Source organism: Pelophylax lessonae (assembly GCF_965119305.1).
Source record: "Pelophylax lessonae genome assembly, chromosome: 11".
NCBI classification, from domain to species: domain Eukaryota; kingdom Metazoa; phylum Chordata; class Amphibia; order Anura; family Ranidae; genus Pelophylax; species Pelophylax lessonae.
Window position 1 is genome coordinate 160,860,974 of NC_138778.1, and position 19,253 is coordinate 160,880,226.

General features: G+C 44.3%; 1 protein-coding gene across 7 annotated transcripts in view; it reads left to right on the forward strand.

Annotated features, from left to right (window-relative positions):
* Positions 1-19,253, forward strand: part of RARA (retinoic acid receptor alpha) — a 294,008-nt gene that overhangs the window by 240,380 nt on the left and 34,375 nt on the right. For all 7 annotated transcript variants that reach the window (XM_082271917.1, XM_082271922.1, XM_082271920.1 and 4 more), the window contains one exon: positions 16,141-16,289. In XM_082271917.1, the coding sequence (XP_082128043.1) occupies positions 16,141-16,289 (149 nt within the window). The remainder of the gene's footprint in view (positions 1-16,140; positions 16,290-19,253) is intronic.

Consider the following 19,253-nt stretch of genomic DNA (forward strand, 5'->3'; position numbering starts at 1 on the left):
AGATTTTTCATTTTCATCAGGGGTTTACAGAGACCAGAAATTTATTTCAAGGGTTCCTCTGTGTTGAAAAGGTTGAGAAAGGCTGCTCTACCCAGTCACTGCCTCATTTAAAGTCCCACCTTTCCCCCCTTCTGAACCTTCATTCAAGAATCTGAAGTTAGAAGCTGATTGGCTACCATGCACAGCTGCACCAGATTTCGCACTCCCACGTTTTAGTAAATAAACCCCATAGAGCTTAGATGACATAATTTTAAGCTAAAATTTGGGCAAACGGATATTGTCTAAATACAAGAGCCATGTGTGTTCTTGAATTTCTATGTCCTTTCTCTGTTTTTTCTAGATCTGTATGGAATAACTCCCACACTTTTCCTCTGAAGAAGTCTCTTTTAAAGCTGGCCATAGATGGATCGAAATTTGTCCGATTCAGCCGAGATCGGCTGAATCTTGATCCACATGTAGCTGTTCCTGTTTGACAGATAGATTGACTTATGTCAAGTGTGTAAATGTTGGAAAATGGTTGTTGATCAGCGGCTGCAGCTGCTGATAAGTGTATTCTAACAGAGGACTATCAGAATATAATATCTCTGGGCGAGGGGGGTGGGTTGGGGTTGCATTCCTCCATCCACTTCGCTTGTGTGGATGGAGGAAAACTGCTTGATTTTTGCTGAACAAAAAAAAAACCCCTAACCATCCACGACCAGTTTAAGACTGGTGACCATTGCTCTTCTTCTTGTACAGAGTGACTGGTATTGTATCTGCCCACTATAGTTTCTTCTTGTAAACCTGGCCATACACCGCTGGAATTTCATAATTCTAGCTGTGAATGGCCCTACCAACCCCTCCTGGCCTAAGCAACTTCAACTGAGAAATTGAAGGATAGACAACAGATGCAGCACTCTGAACAGGGGAACCTCTAAATGATGTTCATGGATGGAGTCTACAGATGGGTGCTCTGGCTCCGATGTCCTCCAGACAAAAAGTGAGCAAACAAATCCAGTAAGTGAGCTGCCAACTTCAAATTTGTATAGAAAATGTATTTGTTGCATGAAGAGAGTATACAAGAAGGCTAACATGTTTCTGGAAACCGCCTTAAACACAGCATGTGATCAAGGCGGTTTGCCGAAACATGTTAGCCTTCTTGTATACTCTCTTCATGTAACGAAAAAAAATTTCTATACGGATTTTGAGTTGCCGGCTCACTTACCGGATTTCAGAAATTGAAGGAGTTTGACTGAAAAAAGTTGGCCGAACGGTGACTGTAGGCAATCGGCTGCAGTCACTGTTCAGGTATTCTAAATACCGCTATTGCTGAGTATCAGAATACAATAGCTGGCAGCAGAAAGTTTGTCCATCCACACTGTTTAGCATGGATGGAGACATCTTCATGTGTATGGCCAGTTTAAGCTAGTCATTACTTCTCTACCTCCTTCTGCAGGGTGTCTGGTCTTTTATCCCTTCCCCTAGTTATAGTTTTCTGCAGGCAGCCTCTAGTTGGGCAGCAGACTCTAGTGCCTCCTGAAAAATGATCAACCGTGGTAGAGCAGCGTTCAGAAGACGATCATCTTGCCTGTTTTATTTATTTTTTCTAGACGAAGCTAGATTTTGTAATACTGCACCAAAAGCCAAGCATTTGGCACGATTCCATTGACTTTAGTAGGTGAATTTGACAAGCGGTGGCACGAGTAAGACCCCCTCCAGCTGTGTGCTTTCCTATAGGTGGGGCGGTAGGATGGTTAAACTGGGGCTCAACCCTTTTTACCACCCCCTAGTTGCTTGTGTAAATGAGGCCTTCTAAAGAATTGTATAGAATTCAAGCTCTTGACATTCAATTCCACCAAGTACTGATGTTTGTTCTTTTGTATGGCTGCTGCCTAGTTTAAGGACATCCTGATCTCTTCTTTCTTTGGGTCTCAAGTGGTGAAGTAATCCCATCTGAATTCCCATTACTGGGATGATTAAAAAGCCAAATGGTGGTGTCATTACCCAAGATGATTAGGGAATCGGGCTGTGAGAGAGTAAAGGCCCGTACACACGTACCAATTGTCGGCCGTAAATATTCGGCCAACGTCCGATCGGCCGATTGTCGGCTTGTTAGTATGATGCTTCCGACAACCGACTGCGACTTTTCGGCCGAACAAAATCTGGTCTGCATGCTATAAAATTTTTGTTGGCCAACACCAGAACGGCCGATTGTTCCTCAGTCAGTACAGATTTCGGCCGACAAAAGCCAGATGAGCAAGACTGGGCATGCTCAGAGAAGAAAAAACACACGGAAAGTTAACCATCACATGACATCACTTCTGAAGTTGGTTGTTGTTGGACGACAAAATTCGTGTGCAGTCTTGAGCACTTTTCAACCAACACGACAGCACTGGACAAAAGACGGCCGATCGTTCGGCCGACAATCGGTGCGTGTGTACGGGGCTTTACACCTTTCTTATAGGAGGAGTGGAGAGTGCAGGGAAGTCTGACCAGTGGGGTCTCCTAGAAATATAAGAAGTTGACAATTGATTTAACCCATCTGTTTGTGGGGGACTTGGAGACTACAGTTTGCATTTATAACATAGGAGGTCCTTACAGCATACAAAAATACAAAGTGTTTTCTAGTTTGAAGGGTAAATCTTTTGTCCGATATGTTGGCCACAATTGCCAAACAATGGTATAAGGCCTCTTGCCCATTGACACCTAAAAGCGCCACTTTTTAGGCATTTAGGCCTTTTTTTTCCCCTTGATTTAAATGCAGTCTATTGTTTTTAATGGCTGTGTACACACAAACTCGTAAACTTGCACTGCATATAAATCAGTAATAAAAAAATATACAAAAATCTTCAATGCTGGACAGTATTTTACGCGCGTATGAAACAACTCAAGAAAAGCTAAAATTTTTACGCACGTTTGTGCAAAAACATGTGAATATGTGCAGCTATCATGCAGCCCAATCTCGCGTTTCTATGCAGGAATTTTCTGCCACGAATTTGTTCATACATCTGTATCCGTACCGTAAATAAATCTGATTTATAAATAAAAAATCATTTTTTTGTTTTTTTAATTTTTAAAAACAAAATCATTGATTTTTATCCACCCTGGATAGGTGAATGCGATTTTATTCTTATAGATTGTAATGTTTTCAGGTATCGTTTTTAATTTTGTTTGTTCAAGGGCAGCCCTATTAATTCATTGCATATGCAGGATATGCTTCCTATTTGGCAGTGATTTGGCTTTACTGGTTCTGTCTATCAGTACATTGTTAGCCATAGTTAGCTGGAAGATTACAAATGCATTCATTTTTACCGACATGATCATAAGTGCATGACAAACAGGAAAGGGAAATACGTTGGGACTTTTTGAATGATTTTAGGGTAATTTGAACATTCTTTCTACTTTGTTTTTGCTTTGAAGAGTAAAAAGGATCTTTACTGTGTGCTAAACCATTGTACTAATTAAATGAATTGATGTCTATAGTCAACTCAAGAATTTTCCAGCCAGTTGGAAAACTTTTTTTTTTTTTTTTTTTGCGGTTTATCAGTCTCATCTATGTAAGTGGCCATTTTGGTATCTAGAATGTAATTTGTGTTCATTGAACATTCCAAAAAATCTCAAGGTGCTTATAGGTATCAGAATGCGCACTCTATTCGGTCAGTAAATGCTGAAGTGGTAGTCATTCCCCAATATAGAGATCATCACTAGAGGGCGATGTCATGACTGTGGTCTGTTGGACCTGCTCCCCAATCACTGCATGACTGATCCTAGGTCTCCATACCAGACCTAAATTTTAGATTATTTATTGATCTGCTGGGTGATATTGGTACCCGAAGGTGATCAGCCATCTATGTGTCTGAGCACCTCAGTGCATTTTTGCCAACTGCAAATCTGTAAATCCAACCTACGCTCTTTTAGAACAGATTAAAGCAATAAAGGAAGTACTATATTGCTATTACTAAGTAGTTAGAAGTGGAAAAACAGGGGCTTTTCATATTAAATCTAAATATAGCTGAGAGCTAGGTAGAACCTAAATCAGTCTACAGCACTTTGTATTAAGAATTTATTCATACATTGATAGCCTCGGTGGAATCAACTTAAAGTGATACTAAACTCAGGTTTAAAAATAAAAAAAGTATATGTTCCTAACTCAAAAAAAGTACCCTCTATTGCTTTCAGCCTCCTCCCAATTTTTTTTTTTTTGCTGTGATCCAACTTCCTTTTAGAGGGTGGCCATATTCATTCTCCATGATCCATCCCACTGTATGTAGGAACATAGCCACCCTCTCTTTCTCACTCCCGTCCTGGACTAGAGACTATGGACTATAGCAGTGATGGCGAACCTTGGCACCATAGATTTTTTGGAACTACGTTTCCAATGATGCTCAACTACACTGCAGAGTGCATGACCATCATGGCAAATGTAGTTCCAAAACATCTGGGGTGCCTTCGCCATCACTGGACTTGAGTATCTGCAGAATGCGTAAAACAGTGCACATTACCGCAACTAACGTGCACTGCTTGTTCCAGACAAACAGGGGGGTGGAGAGGTTCAGGAGCTCATAGAGGACATTTACAAAAAGGCAGAAGAACACAATAAAAAAAGATTACAGGGCCATTAAGTAGTGGATATGTAGACATTATTTTTTGAGTATAAGGATATCATTTAGCATCACTTTTAAGTCTATCCCATCCTTGCTCAACCATTTTACCCAAGAGGAACCCTTCAAATAAGGTGCAAGGGAACCCCTGACAAAAAATGGTACATTAGCGTGATTAGTCAGTTGTAAAAAACTAAAAAACTTCAAATAGAAAAAAAAATGGCGCAGCTAGAGTATTCAATATTTAGAGCAGATAAAAATTAAATATAAAAAAATAATAATGGTCAAAAAATAAACACAAACTGTGAAAACTGTAATGTCCCCTAACACAAGCTGTCAGGAGAAAAAGTGTGCTCTTACTTTGGTGGTCAATGTAAAAATGCTCCCTCACATTGGTTGTCAGTGGAGAAAAGCCCCTTTACGTTTGTGATCAGTGGAGAAAAGCCCCTTTACATTTGTGGCCAATGGAGAAAAGCCCCTTTACATTGGTTATCAGTAGAGAAAAGCCCCTTTATATTGGTGGCCAGTGTAGAAAAGTCCCTTTACATTGGTGGCCAATGGAGAAAAGCCCCTTTACATTGGTGATCAGTGGAGAAAAGTCCCTTTACATTTGTGCCCAATGGAGAAAAACTCCTTTACATTTGTGCCAATGGAGAAAAGCCCCTTTACATTTGTGGACAATGGAGAAAAGCCCCTTTACATTGGTTATCAGTAGAGAAAAACCCATTTATATTGGTGGCCAGTGTAGAAAAGTCCCTTTATATTGGTGGCCAGAAGAGAAAAGCCCCTTTGCTATTGGTGGCCAGTGCAGAAAAGACCCTTTATTTTGACAGCTACCTCCCCCCCCCCCCACCACCACCACTGGATGTCAGTGAGAGCTGACCCCGTATATTGATGGTATGTAGGTGGGAGATCAGTTTTCCAGTGGAACAACTGGCAAGATCTAGAGGAACCCTGGGCTTCCCTGGAACCCTTGTTAAGAAAACCGCCTCTATCTGATCAGTGATCTTTGCATTCCTTAGATAATTCTGTGACCATGCATTAGCAAGACTCCATCTCCTTTACATTAAGCCTATGGAAGGGTGGCTTTCACATTCTATTTGTGACACAGCATTTGCCTAAATCTGTTGAATGCAGTTGGGGAGGTGACTGCTGCTAAACAGTCACGCCTCAGTGCTTCCAGATCAAAGGTCACATAGCAGTGTCACAGTTGGCCTTGACCATTGCCATAATTCTCCTGTCACCAGATCCATCTGTTAGTATAGTTCCCACCACGTAAATCTCCTATGAGGAGCCCTAGAGAATTCCTTTGGCATTTTGTTGTTGGTGTATTGTACAGTGGAGTTGTCGTTGCAGTATGTTAGGTAAAGAGGCTGGTCTGCAGCCTCTCCTCTCCCTTTTGTACCCCCACCATTCCTGCTAAATAACATAACAATACTCACTTTGTCTTTGCTCCTCTCCCTCCATCTGCTTTTCATTCTGACCCCAACAGAATTGGGGATTTGCCCAAATGACAAACGTCTGACCTCACATGCCCTTCTGAATTAAATATCATCTCTAGGTGTCTGGTATCTGCCAAAACTGTTCATACGTTCTTCATCTTTGACATCTATAAAAGAAATGCACCTAAATTAGTGACAAAGGTCCAAAGGTTCCAAATCAAATGGTTAGGTGATGGTGACTGGCAACTGGGGACAACATAGCAACTTCACCTTTCAGAATTCTATACCTACACGATGGGTGAGAAGGTTTGCTTACAATGCTAATGGTGATGGACTTCGTGTAAAATAGTCACAATGAGCTTAAAGGCCAACTCTGGGAAATGTAAAAATTTTCTGCGCTGCATGGGTTAACTGCTTGTTTAGGTCGGGGGGCATAGAAAAGAAGGTTTATTTACCTGGTCCTCGACTTCTCAATGCTGCTAGACCAGTCCAAACATGATGTCATCGAGACTAATTCAGGGACCCTGCTTTGGACGTGATGATGCTGAGGCACAATCCATCGCTGGGGGACTGCCATCTGCTGGGGCAGAGAAGGATTGGGCAAGCGAAGGAGCATTTTCTTTCCTAGAATTTGCCCTTCGGTAGATTCCCCCCCCCCTTCATGACCAGGTCATTTTTTGCGATACGGCACTGTTACTTTTACTGGCAGTTGCGCAGTCATGCAATGCTGTACATGAAACTTATGTCCTTTTTGCCCACAAATAAAGCTTTCTTTTGGTGGTATTTGATCACCTCTGCGACTTTTATTTTATTTTTTGCACTATAAACAAAAAAAGTCCGACAATTTTGAAAAAATATATCGTTTTTTTTTTTTTTTTTCTTTTTGCTATTAAACATATCCAATAAAAATTAATAAATCTAATCTCTTCATATATTTAGACCAATATGTTTTCTGCTATATATTTTTGGTAAAATAAATACCAATAAGCGCATATTGATTTGTTTGCACTATATTGCCTACACACTATGGTGTGTATATGTATGTATGTGTGTGTGTATATATATATATTAGAGATCGATTATCGACAACACCGATATATCGGGGGGCCGATCTGCACTTTCCCCGATATATCGCAATCGGCTTTTGATTTACCGATATTTCAGGGAAAGTGCTTGCACCGGGGTGATGCCTGCAAGCTAGAGGCATCACCCCGGTACCGGTGTCCGTAGCCGATGGTCGGCTGTCTTGTAATGTCATTCCAAGGAGCGGGAGGGGACGTCCCCCCTCCCGCCGCCTTCCACGGCTCCCCCGGGTCTCCCGTCCCACCGGGAGACCCGGGAATCCTACCTTTACCGCCGCCGTCTGACCCCGGTCTCCATTTCTTTGAATTTGGCGCCGCCGCATACCTGGAAGTGATGACATCACTTCCCGGTACTAGCGGCGCAGAATTAAAAAAACTTACAGCATTCAAAACAGCCAAACTTGGCATTTTGAATGCTTTTAAGTACAGAGGAGGGGTTTGGGGTCAGCGATCATCGACTTATAGTGGGACTGCTATGTTGCGGCGGCCACTAACTGACACTTTCAACACTTTTTAGGAACCAGTGACATTATTACAGTGATCAGTGCTAAAAATCTACACGGTCACTGTATTAATTGGTGTACTATGTGTGCTGCTTTTACTAAGGGAAGTGATAGATTTTATTCCCTGCTTTGCGGGAAAGAAAATTCATAACTTCCCCACTGACAGGACAGAGCTCTGCCTAGTTTACATAGGCAGGACTTTGTCCTATCTGTCTTCCCGATGATCGGTGGGTGCCGGCGATCATCCATTGGCCGGCACCCGCTAATCGGCATCTGCTGTGTATAATCACAGCCGGGTCGCCTTCCCGGAAGTGCCAGGTCACGTAGTACGTGATCGGGCGCAGCAGAAACCACCTTACATCTAAGTGATACCGTCGGCAAGTGGATAAATCGTCTGTTAACCCTTGCAGTGCAGGTGCACTAAAAGGGAGACTTTTCAGATTTTCCGGAGCTGGGCTTTAATTCACTGAGCTATACCCGTTATTCTATTCTGCAGTGAGAGCTGAAAACGATGATCGTTATAGCAGATAACACGTGCATTATAGCTTAGTAAACTGAGCCAAGTGCTTTGCAGAAATAAGAGTGATGTAATGATGCTGGTTTAGATATTCCAAAACCACAATGTTTAATATACACATAAAAAAACCCAAACAATAAATTTCTCTTACTTGTTCGTCTTTCATCTGTTAAAGCGAAAGTAAAGTTAGCTAAAAAAAAAAAAATCCTTCTCCCTGCAAGGTAGTCATTATGTGCTAGTATGAGCGAAAAACTTATCGTGACAGGGCTTCCATCTTTGCCCGATCTTCCTTCCAGGTTAGCAGGCTCCAGTCCTTTGAATCACCAAGCCGTGATGACGTCACTCCCGCGCATGTGCCCAGGAGTCCCTGTTTACCGCACAGGGCTCTGAAGGAACGGCACGAGCATGCTAATCCTTCAGAGTATATAGAAACAAAGGGTGGACAGCGCTCATAAATATAATAATCCCCTTATGTATGCAAATAAATATATATATATATATATATATATATAAATATATCGGTATATACAGTGCCTTGCGAAAGTATTCAGCCCCCTGAACTTTGCGACCTTTTGCCACATTTCAGGCTTCAAGCATAAAGATATAAAACTGTAATTTTTTGTGAAGAATCAACAAGTGGGACACAATCATTAAGTGGAACGAAATTTATTGGATATTTCAAACTTTTTTAACAAATAAAAAACTGAAAAATTGGGCATGCAAAATTATTCAGCCCCTTTTCTTTCAGTGCAGCAAACTCTCTCCAGAAGTTCAGTGAGGATCTCTGAATGATCCAATGTTGACCTAAATGACTAATGATGATAAATAGAATCCACCTGTGTGTAATCAAGTCTCCGTATAAATGCACCTGCACTGTGATAGTCTCAGAGGTCCGTTTAAAGCGCAGAGAGCATCATGAAGAACAAGGAACACACCAGGCAGGTCTGAGATACTGTTGTGGAGAAGTTTAAAGCCGGATTTGGATACAAAAAGATTTCCAAAGCTTTAAACATCCCAAGGAGCACTGTGCATCCTGCGATCTCAATGGACTACAGAACACCTTCCCCTGTTATGAAGAGAAGGAGCTGTTATGTAGTCCTAACACACTCCCTTTCCTAGGGTGACAGTACTGCTCCTTTGTAGAACAGGAAGTGATTTATTGACAGGTTAAAATAAAGAAAAAATAAGGGTGAAAAAAAAGAAAACAACTGCAGCCATCACATCTAAGGATCAGTAAACCACAATACTATAAATTTTTGTTCTTGGGTTTAAAGTGACTTTTGTTAGGTCCCTGAAATAAGTGCTCTTTTACTTCCATGTCTCCTAACTTCTCTCCATTCTAACATCGCAGCTTCCTTCATCGGTAGTGTCCTGTGCCCCCCTCCTACCAATGCTGTCATTGCTCTAGCATTGGAATGGAGGGAAGATATGAAAAACGGGTCGCTGGAGGACTGGGTAGAAGAGTTCTAGCAGAGCTCAGATTCTTTTTTTTAATTTGGACAGTATTATTATTCAGGATTTATATAGTGCTGACGTTGTACGCAGTGCTTTACAACATAAATTGCACCAAATCCTTCAATATTTGTAAAGGTTTTAAAAACTTTGTTTCCATGTATACTTTGCAATTATTATATGTACACTGGAGCATATTGCTAAAAACATATTCAGGCTCTGCTTCCTCCTTAGTAATGCTGCACAATAGATGTGCCTTGCTAATCCTTTTATCTTACTACAAGTCTACCAGATGGAATCTATCTGTATGAAAACAGACTCTCTAACAATGCTCTGGGTCGTTGGTAGGGTTGACACACGTCTGGGATTCAGCCGGACAGTCCAAGTTTTAAATCATGTGTCCAGGTTTCAGACCACCTAAAAACCGGACACAATACTCAGAATGGACTGTGGCTCCCCAAGAATCCAAGTACCACATGGGTGCACATGGGCCCCATACACTGACAGGAGAGGAGTGGGGGCTTGATCTGTTCCTCCTCCCGCCCCTACCCCTCTGCCCACACTCCAATCCCCAGCATTCTGTGCCTTAGGAAAGGAATGTGTGGACTGGAAGTTTGAAGCTCAGCAACCGGCAGATACATTGTGGATGAAAGGTGTCTATGCCTGAGCCTCCATCCTCAGGTGAGTGAGCTCACCATCCAGTGTCTGTGACTAAGTCTCTCCTCTCCCTCCCTTCTCTCTCCTGCCTCCTAGCAAGTGCGTACACTGAGGTAAGGGGGACTCCGATGTAAGGGGTGCTCTGTGGACTCTGATGTAAGGGGGGCTTTGGGAAATCCTGATTTAAGGGGGAATGCTGGGAACTCTGATGTTAGGGGGTTTCTGCTCACCAAACCTCCTACTTACATCAGAGTTCCCCTTTACATAAGTAAAGTCCACAGTGTTCCCCCTTAAAGAGATTTCTCTAGCGCTCATCGACAGACGTAGTCCTCGGTGATACACCACCTTCGGGTTATGTTACCTCCGCAGGAGCAGGACTAGACAGGAAATTAAAAAGCTCTGGCCACACCCTAGGGGCAGTCCCAGAGGGTATATCCTCTCTCTCTCTGCCTCAGCAAATCAGTTATTTTCTGTCTAGTTAGGAGTAAGGACCTAGATACCTTGCTGGGATCTTAGGTCCTGGCAAGAATTTTTTTCTAAAAGGATTTTTAGACAGCTTTTTTTCTCCAGTGTTCCTGTGAGATCTTCAAGCAAGAAAGCTGAACTGGGCGACGGGCTGGATGTCGAGATCCGGTGGTCACCCCAGTTCAGCCTACGAGCGCGTGCAGGCCATAGCTCCGCGCTGGGTCGGCCGCGACAAAGTCCCATTAAAAGGACTGAACCCGCGAGTTAAACGTCTCGCTGAAACGCCAAAGACCATGAGTCACGGCGTCCGTATCGGTCGACAGCCCTCCCGCCCCGGTGGAGAGGGGTACTGTCAGGAGTTGGTGCCCGCCTGGTTCCGGTATGGTGAGTAGTATGTTCCCCCTTTTTCCCTGACGGGTTTTGTGGTGAACGCGGGCCCCTCTCTGTATGGTAAGAAAGAGTTCTTTCTATCCTATAACATGTCACAAATCCTCCTACTTTGAGTGTGATTTTATGTGTGCAAAAAGCCAGGAGGCTTGGTTTGGGAGCTAACAATCTATTGTATACATGTTTTAAAGATGTAATCTGTGGCATTCTGGGAATCTTATGGGTTAAGTATAAGCTACCTACCAGTCAGAAGCCATGGACATGTAGACTGCCTTCCAAATCAGATCTCCAGCTATTAGCAGGCCTCCCGAACGGCCATGCGGTCCGCCAGGGCCGGTACCGCCAACCACGCCATATCCCCATGCAGAGAGAGTGTTGTGTGCGTGCAGCACACCGCTAGTCACCACAGGCCGCCGCCATTTTTTTTTTTTGCTGGATCGCACGAGCCGCCATTTTGGCGTAGCCTCGTGTCTCCAGCATGGGGGCGGCCATGTTTGAGGTGATTCTACACCTCGTGGAGCTTGGGGGAGGCGCCGGAAGGCGTGCAGAGGGGTGGAGCCGCCTCCCTTCTTCCTGGGCAGCCAGCCAAAAGACTTCCTGTTTGTCTAAGACAGCGCTGTAAGCTGTTGCAGTTTAACTCTGAACATCAAGTGGTGAGCCTGGGGGTCTATCTCTCTCTCTCTCGATCGATAGGGATCCCTAGCAGGTAACACTAAGGGGTTTTTTTTTTTGTGGCACTGAGGGTCAAAAAAAAAAAAAGTTTTTTCTTTACTTTTGAATTATATCATCCAGGAAGTAACTGGAGTTATTATGGACCCTGCCACACATATTCCCCCACCTGTTTCCCTCGAGGGGGCCTCGGGACCCGCCGGTGCACAGAGTATAGAGTCATTTACAGCAATTTTGGAGTCTATGGTGGCTCGGGTGGAGGCGGCCTGTCAGGGACGGGGGTCAAGGAAGCGACCCCCGCCTACCCCTATACTATCTGACACCTCTGACTCTGATTCAGAGATGGTCACTGCAGTTGCAGGTTCCTCTGCAAGGGCTGTTATCCCAGGTAAAGCCCCCTCAGACAGTGAGGAGGACGCTTCTTCTCCTGCTATAATTCAGGAAGAAGCATTGGTGGACGCACTAGTTGTGGCAGTGCAAGAAACCTTAAAACTTGAGGCTTTACCGGCAGAGGCAACTGAAACAGAAAGGCCTTTTTGGGACTAATAAGCCCATCAAGACGGCGAAGGCTTTTCCTGTACCTAAATGTTTTGGTAATCAGATTAAAGGAGAATGGGAGCATTCTAAACGTACCTTTACTATTTCCAAGCGTATTGCTAGACGCTATCCGTTTGAGGAATCCATCATTAGGAAATGGACGGTACCACCAGTCGTGGATCCGCCTATTTCCAGGCTGAATAAAGCCACGGTTATTCCAGTGGAGGACACTTCGTCCTTTAAGGATCCGGTGGATCGAAAGATAGAAGCGGAGTCCCGCACTATCTTTTCTCTGATAGGGTCAGCATTTAGACCAGTAATTGTTATTGGTCTAGTTTCCCAGACACTTACGGAATGGGCGAAAATGGTACGCCAAGATCTTAGGGGAAAAGATATTCCCCAGGAGACATCTGATTTGATAGAACAGATCATACAAGGGCTACGGTTTATCTGTGACGTAGCCTTGGACACTACTCCCTTGTTAGGGCATGCATCTATTAGCAGTGATCCTCAGACGTGTGCTGTGGTTAAAATGCTGGTCAGCTGACCTAGGTTCCAAAAAGACTTTGACCAATCTCCCTTTTCAGGGGAATCGTCTATTTGGAGCCAACCTAAATGAAATCATTAAGGATGCCACCGGGGGCAAGAGTACTTTTTTGCCACAGGCTGCAAAAGTTAAGGGACCTCGCAACAAGCGAGGACCTTTCTTTACCGCCCATAAAGGGCGCCCGGCTGGTACTCCCGGGAAAGGCAAGACTCCTCCAGGAGGGTTCAAGAAGGGATGGTCGGACAAGCAGAGGACCAACCCAGCCAAACCCGAAGTAAAGGAGTACACAGCCTGAAGGTGCGCCCCCACCCGATTTCAGGGTGGGGGGACGTTTTCACCGGTATTCAGGACATTAGATCGAGCATCTACCACTACCACCGGTGCGATTCTTCCCTTCCAACATTTAAGTACAGGAAGCGGTAGTTACCGTTCCCTGTATAGATCTTTTCCTTTACCTTTTCCTAGATTAGTCCCGATACCTCACAGGAATCGGATCTGATTGACCAGATAGGCCAAGTAGCCTCTAGTCGGGTGACTTCGGTCCCTGAGGTTCAACCAGAAAAGATCACCTTTCCTGATAACTATCAGGTATCTGATAAATGTGTGGGAACAGAAAACGACCAGACTTTCTCGGATGGTCGGGGCCAGATAGCTCTAGGGACGCCTGGTTCAGATCCTATCAGCGCCAGTGGTCCTAGAAATTCTAGGCTGGCCTCTTCAAGCCGGCCTGGCCGACTTGGACATGCTAGTCGCAGACGTTCCGTGGGAACTTCGTCTCAGGGAGTGTCTGTAGTCTCTAGGACCTATTTACCTTCGTGCTTTACAGTCGCTGGTTTTAATGGCCTGGCCATTGAGACCCAAGTACTGAAGGACAGAGGTTTGTCTACTTCAGTCATTCCTACCCTTATTAAAGCAAGGAAAGCGACTTCCAGCAAAGTCTATTATCACACATGGAAGACTTACATTGCGTGGTGCGAATCTTTAGGATTTCCTCCACGTACCTATTCGGTGTCTCGAATATTGGCCTTTTTGCAACAAGGGGTTGAGCAGAAGCTAGCCTTGAGCACCATCAAGGGTCAAGTTTCAGCATTAGCAATCTTCTTTCAGAAACCTTTAGCTACCAAATCCTTGGTGCGGAATTTCATCCAGGGGGTGCGGCACCTGGCTCCTCCAGTCCGCGCGCCCTTACCGCCCTGGGATCTTAATTTGGTTTTGTCGGTTCTACAGAAACCTCCCTTTGAAAACATCAGGGAGATTCCCTTGCTTACTTTATCCCAGAAGGTGGCCTTCTTGGTGGCTATTACTTCTGCTCGCAGGGTGTCAGAACTGGCTGCATTATCATGCCAGTCCCCATACCTAGTGATTCATAGGGATAAGGTAGTACTTCATCCTAAGCCATCTTTTCTTCCTAAGGTGGTTTCAGATTTTCATCTGAATGAAGATATTGTACTACCTTCCTTGTGTCCTCAGCCCAAGCATCATCGGGAACATGCGTTGCATTCCTTGGATGTGGTTCGGGCAATCAGGGTATACCTGAAAGCTACGGAATCATTCCGTAAGACGGATTCACTTTTTGTGATCACGGATGGCCCCAGAAAGGGTTTGCCTGCATCTGCCGCGACCATTGCCAAATGGATTAGACAAACGGTGGTACAGGCTTATTCTATTAAGGGTCAGAGTCCTCCGTTCCCTGTTAGGGCGCACTCCACTCGAGCGCTCAGTACTTCCTGGGCCTTTCGCCATCAGGCGTCAGTGGTCCAGGTATGTAAGGCGGCCACTTGGTCGTCGGTACATACCTTTACTAAATTCTATAAAATTGATGTGACGGCATCGGCGGATGCCTCATTTGGCCGCAAGGTTTTGCAGGCCGCAATTTGAGGAGACCGGTGGTCTACCTCGAGGGTTTTTTTCTGTTTGAAAATTGTTTTGTTGAGTCTCATCATTAAGGATGAGCATTGTAAACTTCTAGTTGGCACCGGTTGGGCCTTCTAGATTGGGATTTGATTTCCATTTTCCCACCCCTCAGTTGTGATACTGCTCTGGGACGTCCCGAAGGTGGTGTATCACCGAGGACTACGTCTGTCGATGAGCGCTAGAGAAAAATGGATTTTTGTAAAATCTTACCGTAAAATCCTTTTCTCTTAGCTCATCGACAGACGTAGTCCCCGCCCCTCTGTTTTGGAGTTGGGTTGGGTTAAATTCTCTAAGCACTGCTTTTTCACATAACTGATTTGCTGAGGCAGAGAGAGAGAGGATATACCCTCTGGGACTGCCCCTAGGGTGTGGCCAGAGCTTTTTAATTTCCTGTCTAGTCCTGCTCCTGCGGAGGTAACATAACCCGAAGGTGGTGTATCACCGAGGACTACGTCTGTCGATGAGCTAAGAGAAAAGGATTTTACGGTAAGATTTTACAAAAATCCATTTTTTTTTTTTGCTGTGCGCGGGTAAAGTGCTTGGGTTTGGCTTGAAGAAAAGGTGTCAACTCTAGTTTTTGGAGACCATGTGATCTTTATGTAGGTTTTAGATCGCTTTAGGGAACTTATGCTAGCTGTACGCAGCTTACATTTTTACAGCCAGCTGAAATATGAATTGGGTCTGACCCTTCAGCCTCATCATTGAAAAATGAAGGAGCTAGTTGGAATAGTGACTGCAGCCAATCAGATTCAGTCACAGATCAGGTATTCAGACAACTGGGGGAGCAGTGGCTGTCAGAATACTATAGCCAGCAGGAAAGATTCCTCCACCCACTCTATTAGCAAAATACAGTCTTTGTTTTGTTTGTTTTTAAGTTTGCTTTATTAGTTTTTCCTTTTGGTTATTGTTATGATTATTTATTTTGCAGTATATTCTATATGATGTAAACCAGAGAAACAGTGCTGCTACGCTACCCATATAGCATGCTGATGGTAGAACTCCCGGAAGCCCGATTCACAGTTGTTTCACTGAGTAGATCATGTAGAAAGATGATCTGCACACCAGTAGTTGCTCTTAAAAAAATCTTCATAGTTATTCAAAAACCACAGTATACAACCACAGATAAGATCAGTTGATATGTTTCAGCCTATGAGACCTTAGTCATAACTGCATTTATGACTAAGGCCTCATAGGCTGAAATGCATCAACTGATCTTATCTGCGGTTGTATACTGTGGTTTTTGAATAACTATGAAGATTTTTTAAGAGCAACTACTGGTGTGCAGTTCATCTTTCTACATTCTAGATTCTAAATTATAGTTGTGTAACTATATGAAGACATTAGAGTATCTTACATGTCCAGCTTACTCTTCGTTTTCTTTCTTGCAGCAATTGAGACTCAGAGCACCAGTTCAGAAGAGATTGTCCCCAGCCCTCCCTCACCACCTCCCCTTCCCAGGATCTATAAACCTTGCTTTGTGTGTCAAGACAAGAGCTCCGGTTACCACTATGGGGTCAGTGCCTGTGAAGGCTGTAAGGTAAGTCCTTTGTAGCTACACCTGGATAGGACAGAGGAGTTATTCTTTCTAATGCAATTGTCAACCACTGTATCTGTGGATCTCTTATCTTTAGTGCTCTCTCTCCTTGTTATAATGAAAGATAATGCATTCACGTCACAAATGGGTAGACTATATAAAAAAAAAATTCTATTCAAGGAAGAAGAAACGATTTAACATCCATTACCAACATAGAAGTGTGGTAGCAAAAGGGTGAGCTTTAACGCCCACGCACCACACATATGCGTTGCTAGGAGGCCATTGTTTGTGTGTTCAGAGCACCCTCCCAGCGCAAAGACCGAGCTACCGAACTAAAAATCAGTAGCCAGCGGGACTGACTTCTGATCATGTGACAATTGTGACACTGTGTAAACATCCCCTGTAATAGAATGGCATGGCAGGTTCTCTTTATTGAGAGATCTGGGGTCAAAAACCCCAAATCTGTCATTTACCCTTAAAAGCAAAAAAAATGACACTTCGACTTTTTAACAAAAAAAATAAAAATCATCCCTTTAAGCCTGAGAGGTGGAAGTGACGTCGGATGTCACTCTGGTCCTCCAAGGGCATAGAGTCTAGAGGGGCTATCCTGCCCTCACTTGACTTCCTGCCCTGGCATCAGAGGGATCGGATCGGCTCCAGGCTTACCAATGGCTCTGGGAAGCTCGGAGACGACCAGGAAGAAGCGGGAGGCACCTCTCCCGTCGCCTCTAAAAGTGATCCCACTGCGAATCTGCCACTGGGACCACTTTTATTTTGTAGAGAGTCACCCACAGTACAAAGTGATACTGGGGTTATGGCAGCTAGCTAGCTAAACTTAATTTTTTCCTGAAGTCAAACAAAAAACATAACTTGAATGTGTATTTTTTTTTTTTTTTTACATTTCTTGGACATTTTCTTTCAATTTTCTCCTGGCTCAGCCACTATATTCCTATTCTCTCTACTCCCCTTGTACCGCCAGGCCCTATGAAGTCCTGTGTGAGTCTCTTCAGCTTGCACGCAACCGTTAAGAGCGCCGCACACACAAGCAGCACAATAGGGACTCAGGAGCACAAAGCCATGCCTCCTCTTCTTTATATCAGTTCTGCGTCCCTCTCGCACTGGCGCTTTGAATGGCTGCATGTAGATTTGTAGTACAGAGCAGGAGCCAGCATGTTAAGGAGGCTCCTACAGGACCCCATAGATCCCAGAGATGCAGGGGGGCACAAAGAGAGCGGGAATATAGTGGCACCAGAGGACAATTGAAAAACGAGTCCCTGAGGGGGAAATGAAAAAAAAAATGCATATGAATAATGACATTTTTATCTGCTTTAGTAAAAAAAAAAAATACTTTAAAATTCTTTAGGTGTATTTGAACCCAAAACCAAAAATGTTACTTATTGCAGTTTACCAGTCCTTAGGTGGGGTGATTGAATTAATGTTTTTTTTTTTCTTAAGGCTTTTCTTATTTATTTTCACCTGGTAATCCTGTGAATAACACTTTTCCTGTCTGAGTGGCTAGGCTCACTCCCCTACTGTATCTATGGAGGCAGCCATGGTTGCTACCCGGACTGGACAATAAACATATCTACCTTTGTAAAGCAGCCTATAAATTATGAAAGTGGTGGAAGTCCAGAAACTTTATTGATTCCTCTGTCAACACAGTCAGTGCTGATGGGAGAATCGCCCCCACAGCACTATTGTGTTCTATCGCAGGGGAGCCTTCCTGGCCGGCAGAACACAATAATTACTGTCAGTGGCTATAGCCGCTGGCAGAAATCGCATGTAAAAAATCAGACAGGCTGGTTGTACCCATGTCGATCAATGAATTGAATTCGATCCCACTAGGCTGCCCATAGATGGACCAAATCTCTGTTGGCCCTTGCTGAACTGGCCGAGATATGATCCATTTATGGCCAGCTTAACTCTTCATTACATGGGAAGACTGGAAGATTGGTCACTTACAGAAGGAAGATAGGATTGTTTTATGCTTCCATTTCAGCTCACAGGAAGTAACAAGCAAACTGTATTCATGGCTAAACCAGCAGGTATGTCCTGTGCTTGCTGAAAATATTCTTAGCCTGAAAAAAAAACAAACATATGAAGCCACCGCAGCTAAGGACTGGTGGGCTGCAGTATAATACTCTTGTTTTTTTAGTTACACGTTGAATTACTTTGTCTGGGCCTGATACTCTAGTTAGTGTATTATGGTTCAGAATAGGGATCGACCGATTATCGGCAAGGCCGATATATCGAGGGCCAATATGCACTTTCCCCGATATATCGGAATCGGCCCCGGAGGTTACCGATATTGCCGATATTGTCGAGACGTGGTGCCATGCACCTCCGCGCACTGGGACAGCTTCTGCCTTCTTAGGCCGTCTCCCTCTGCCTTGTCTGAAGTCGTGGAGTCTCGGGACAGTGAGTGTACAGTGCACACAGTGTGTTTAACACAGCCGCCACATATATACACCCACCTACAGCTGCCCGGTGCCAGCCAGCCACCCACACACCCACAGGCCTGTACCAGCCAGCCACAGGCCCTGCCTGTACCAGCTAGCCAGCCACAGACCCTGGGCCTGTACCAGCCAGCCACCCACCAAAGGGTGCCAGCCAGCCAACCACCCACCAAAGGGTGCCAGCCAGCCAGCCACTCACCAAAGGGTGCCAGCCAGCCAGCCACCCACCATAGGTGGGTTCAGTAACAGATTTGTGTCGAAAATTGTGTTTATTTGGCAAAACTTTAAATGTTCAAAATATCGGCCCATATCGGCCGATACCAATATGCAATGGGCAATGGGCAACGAAAAACCGATATCGATCGATCCCTAGTTAAGAGATTTCCTGAAGTCTTACAGTAGGAAAAAAAAACCTTTCATCTGCTTTTCCCTCCAGAAGGATGGTGCAATCTTTGTCCAAGTATCCTCTAGGCCGGGTCTACTTCCTGAGCAGAAAAGGTGGCTTAAAAAT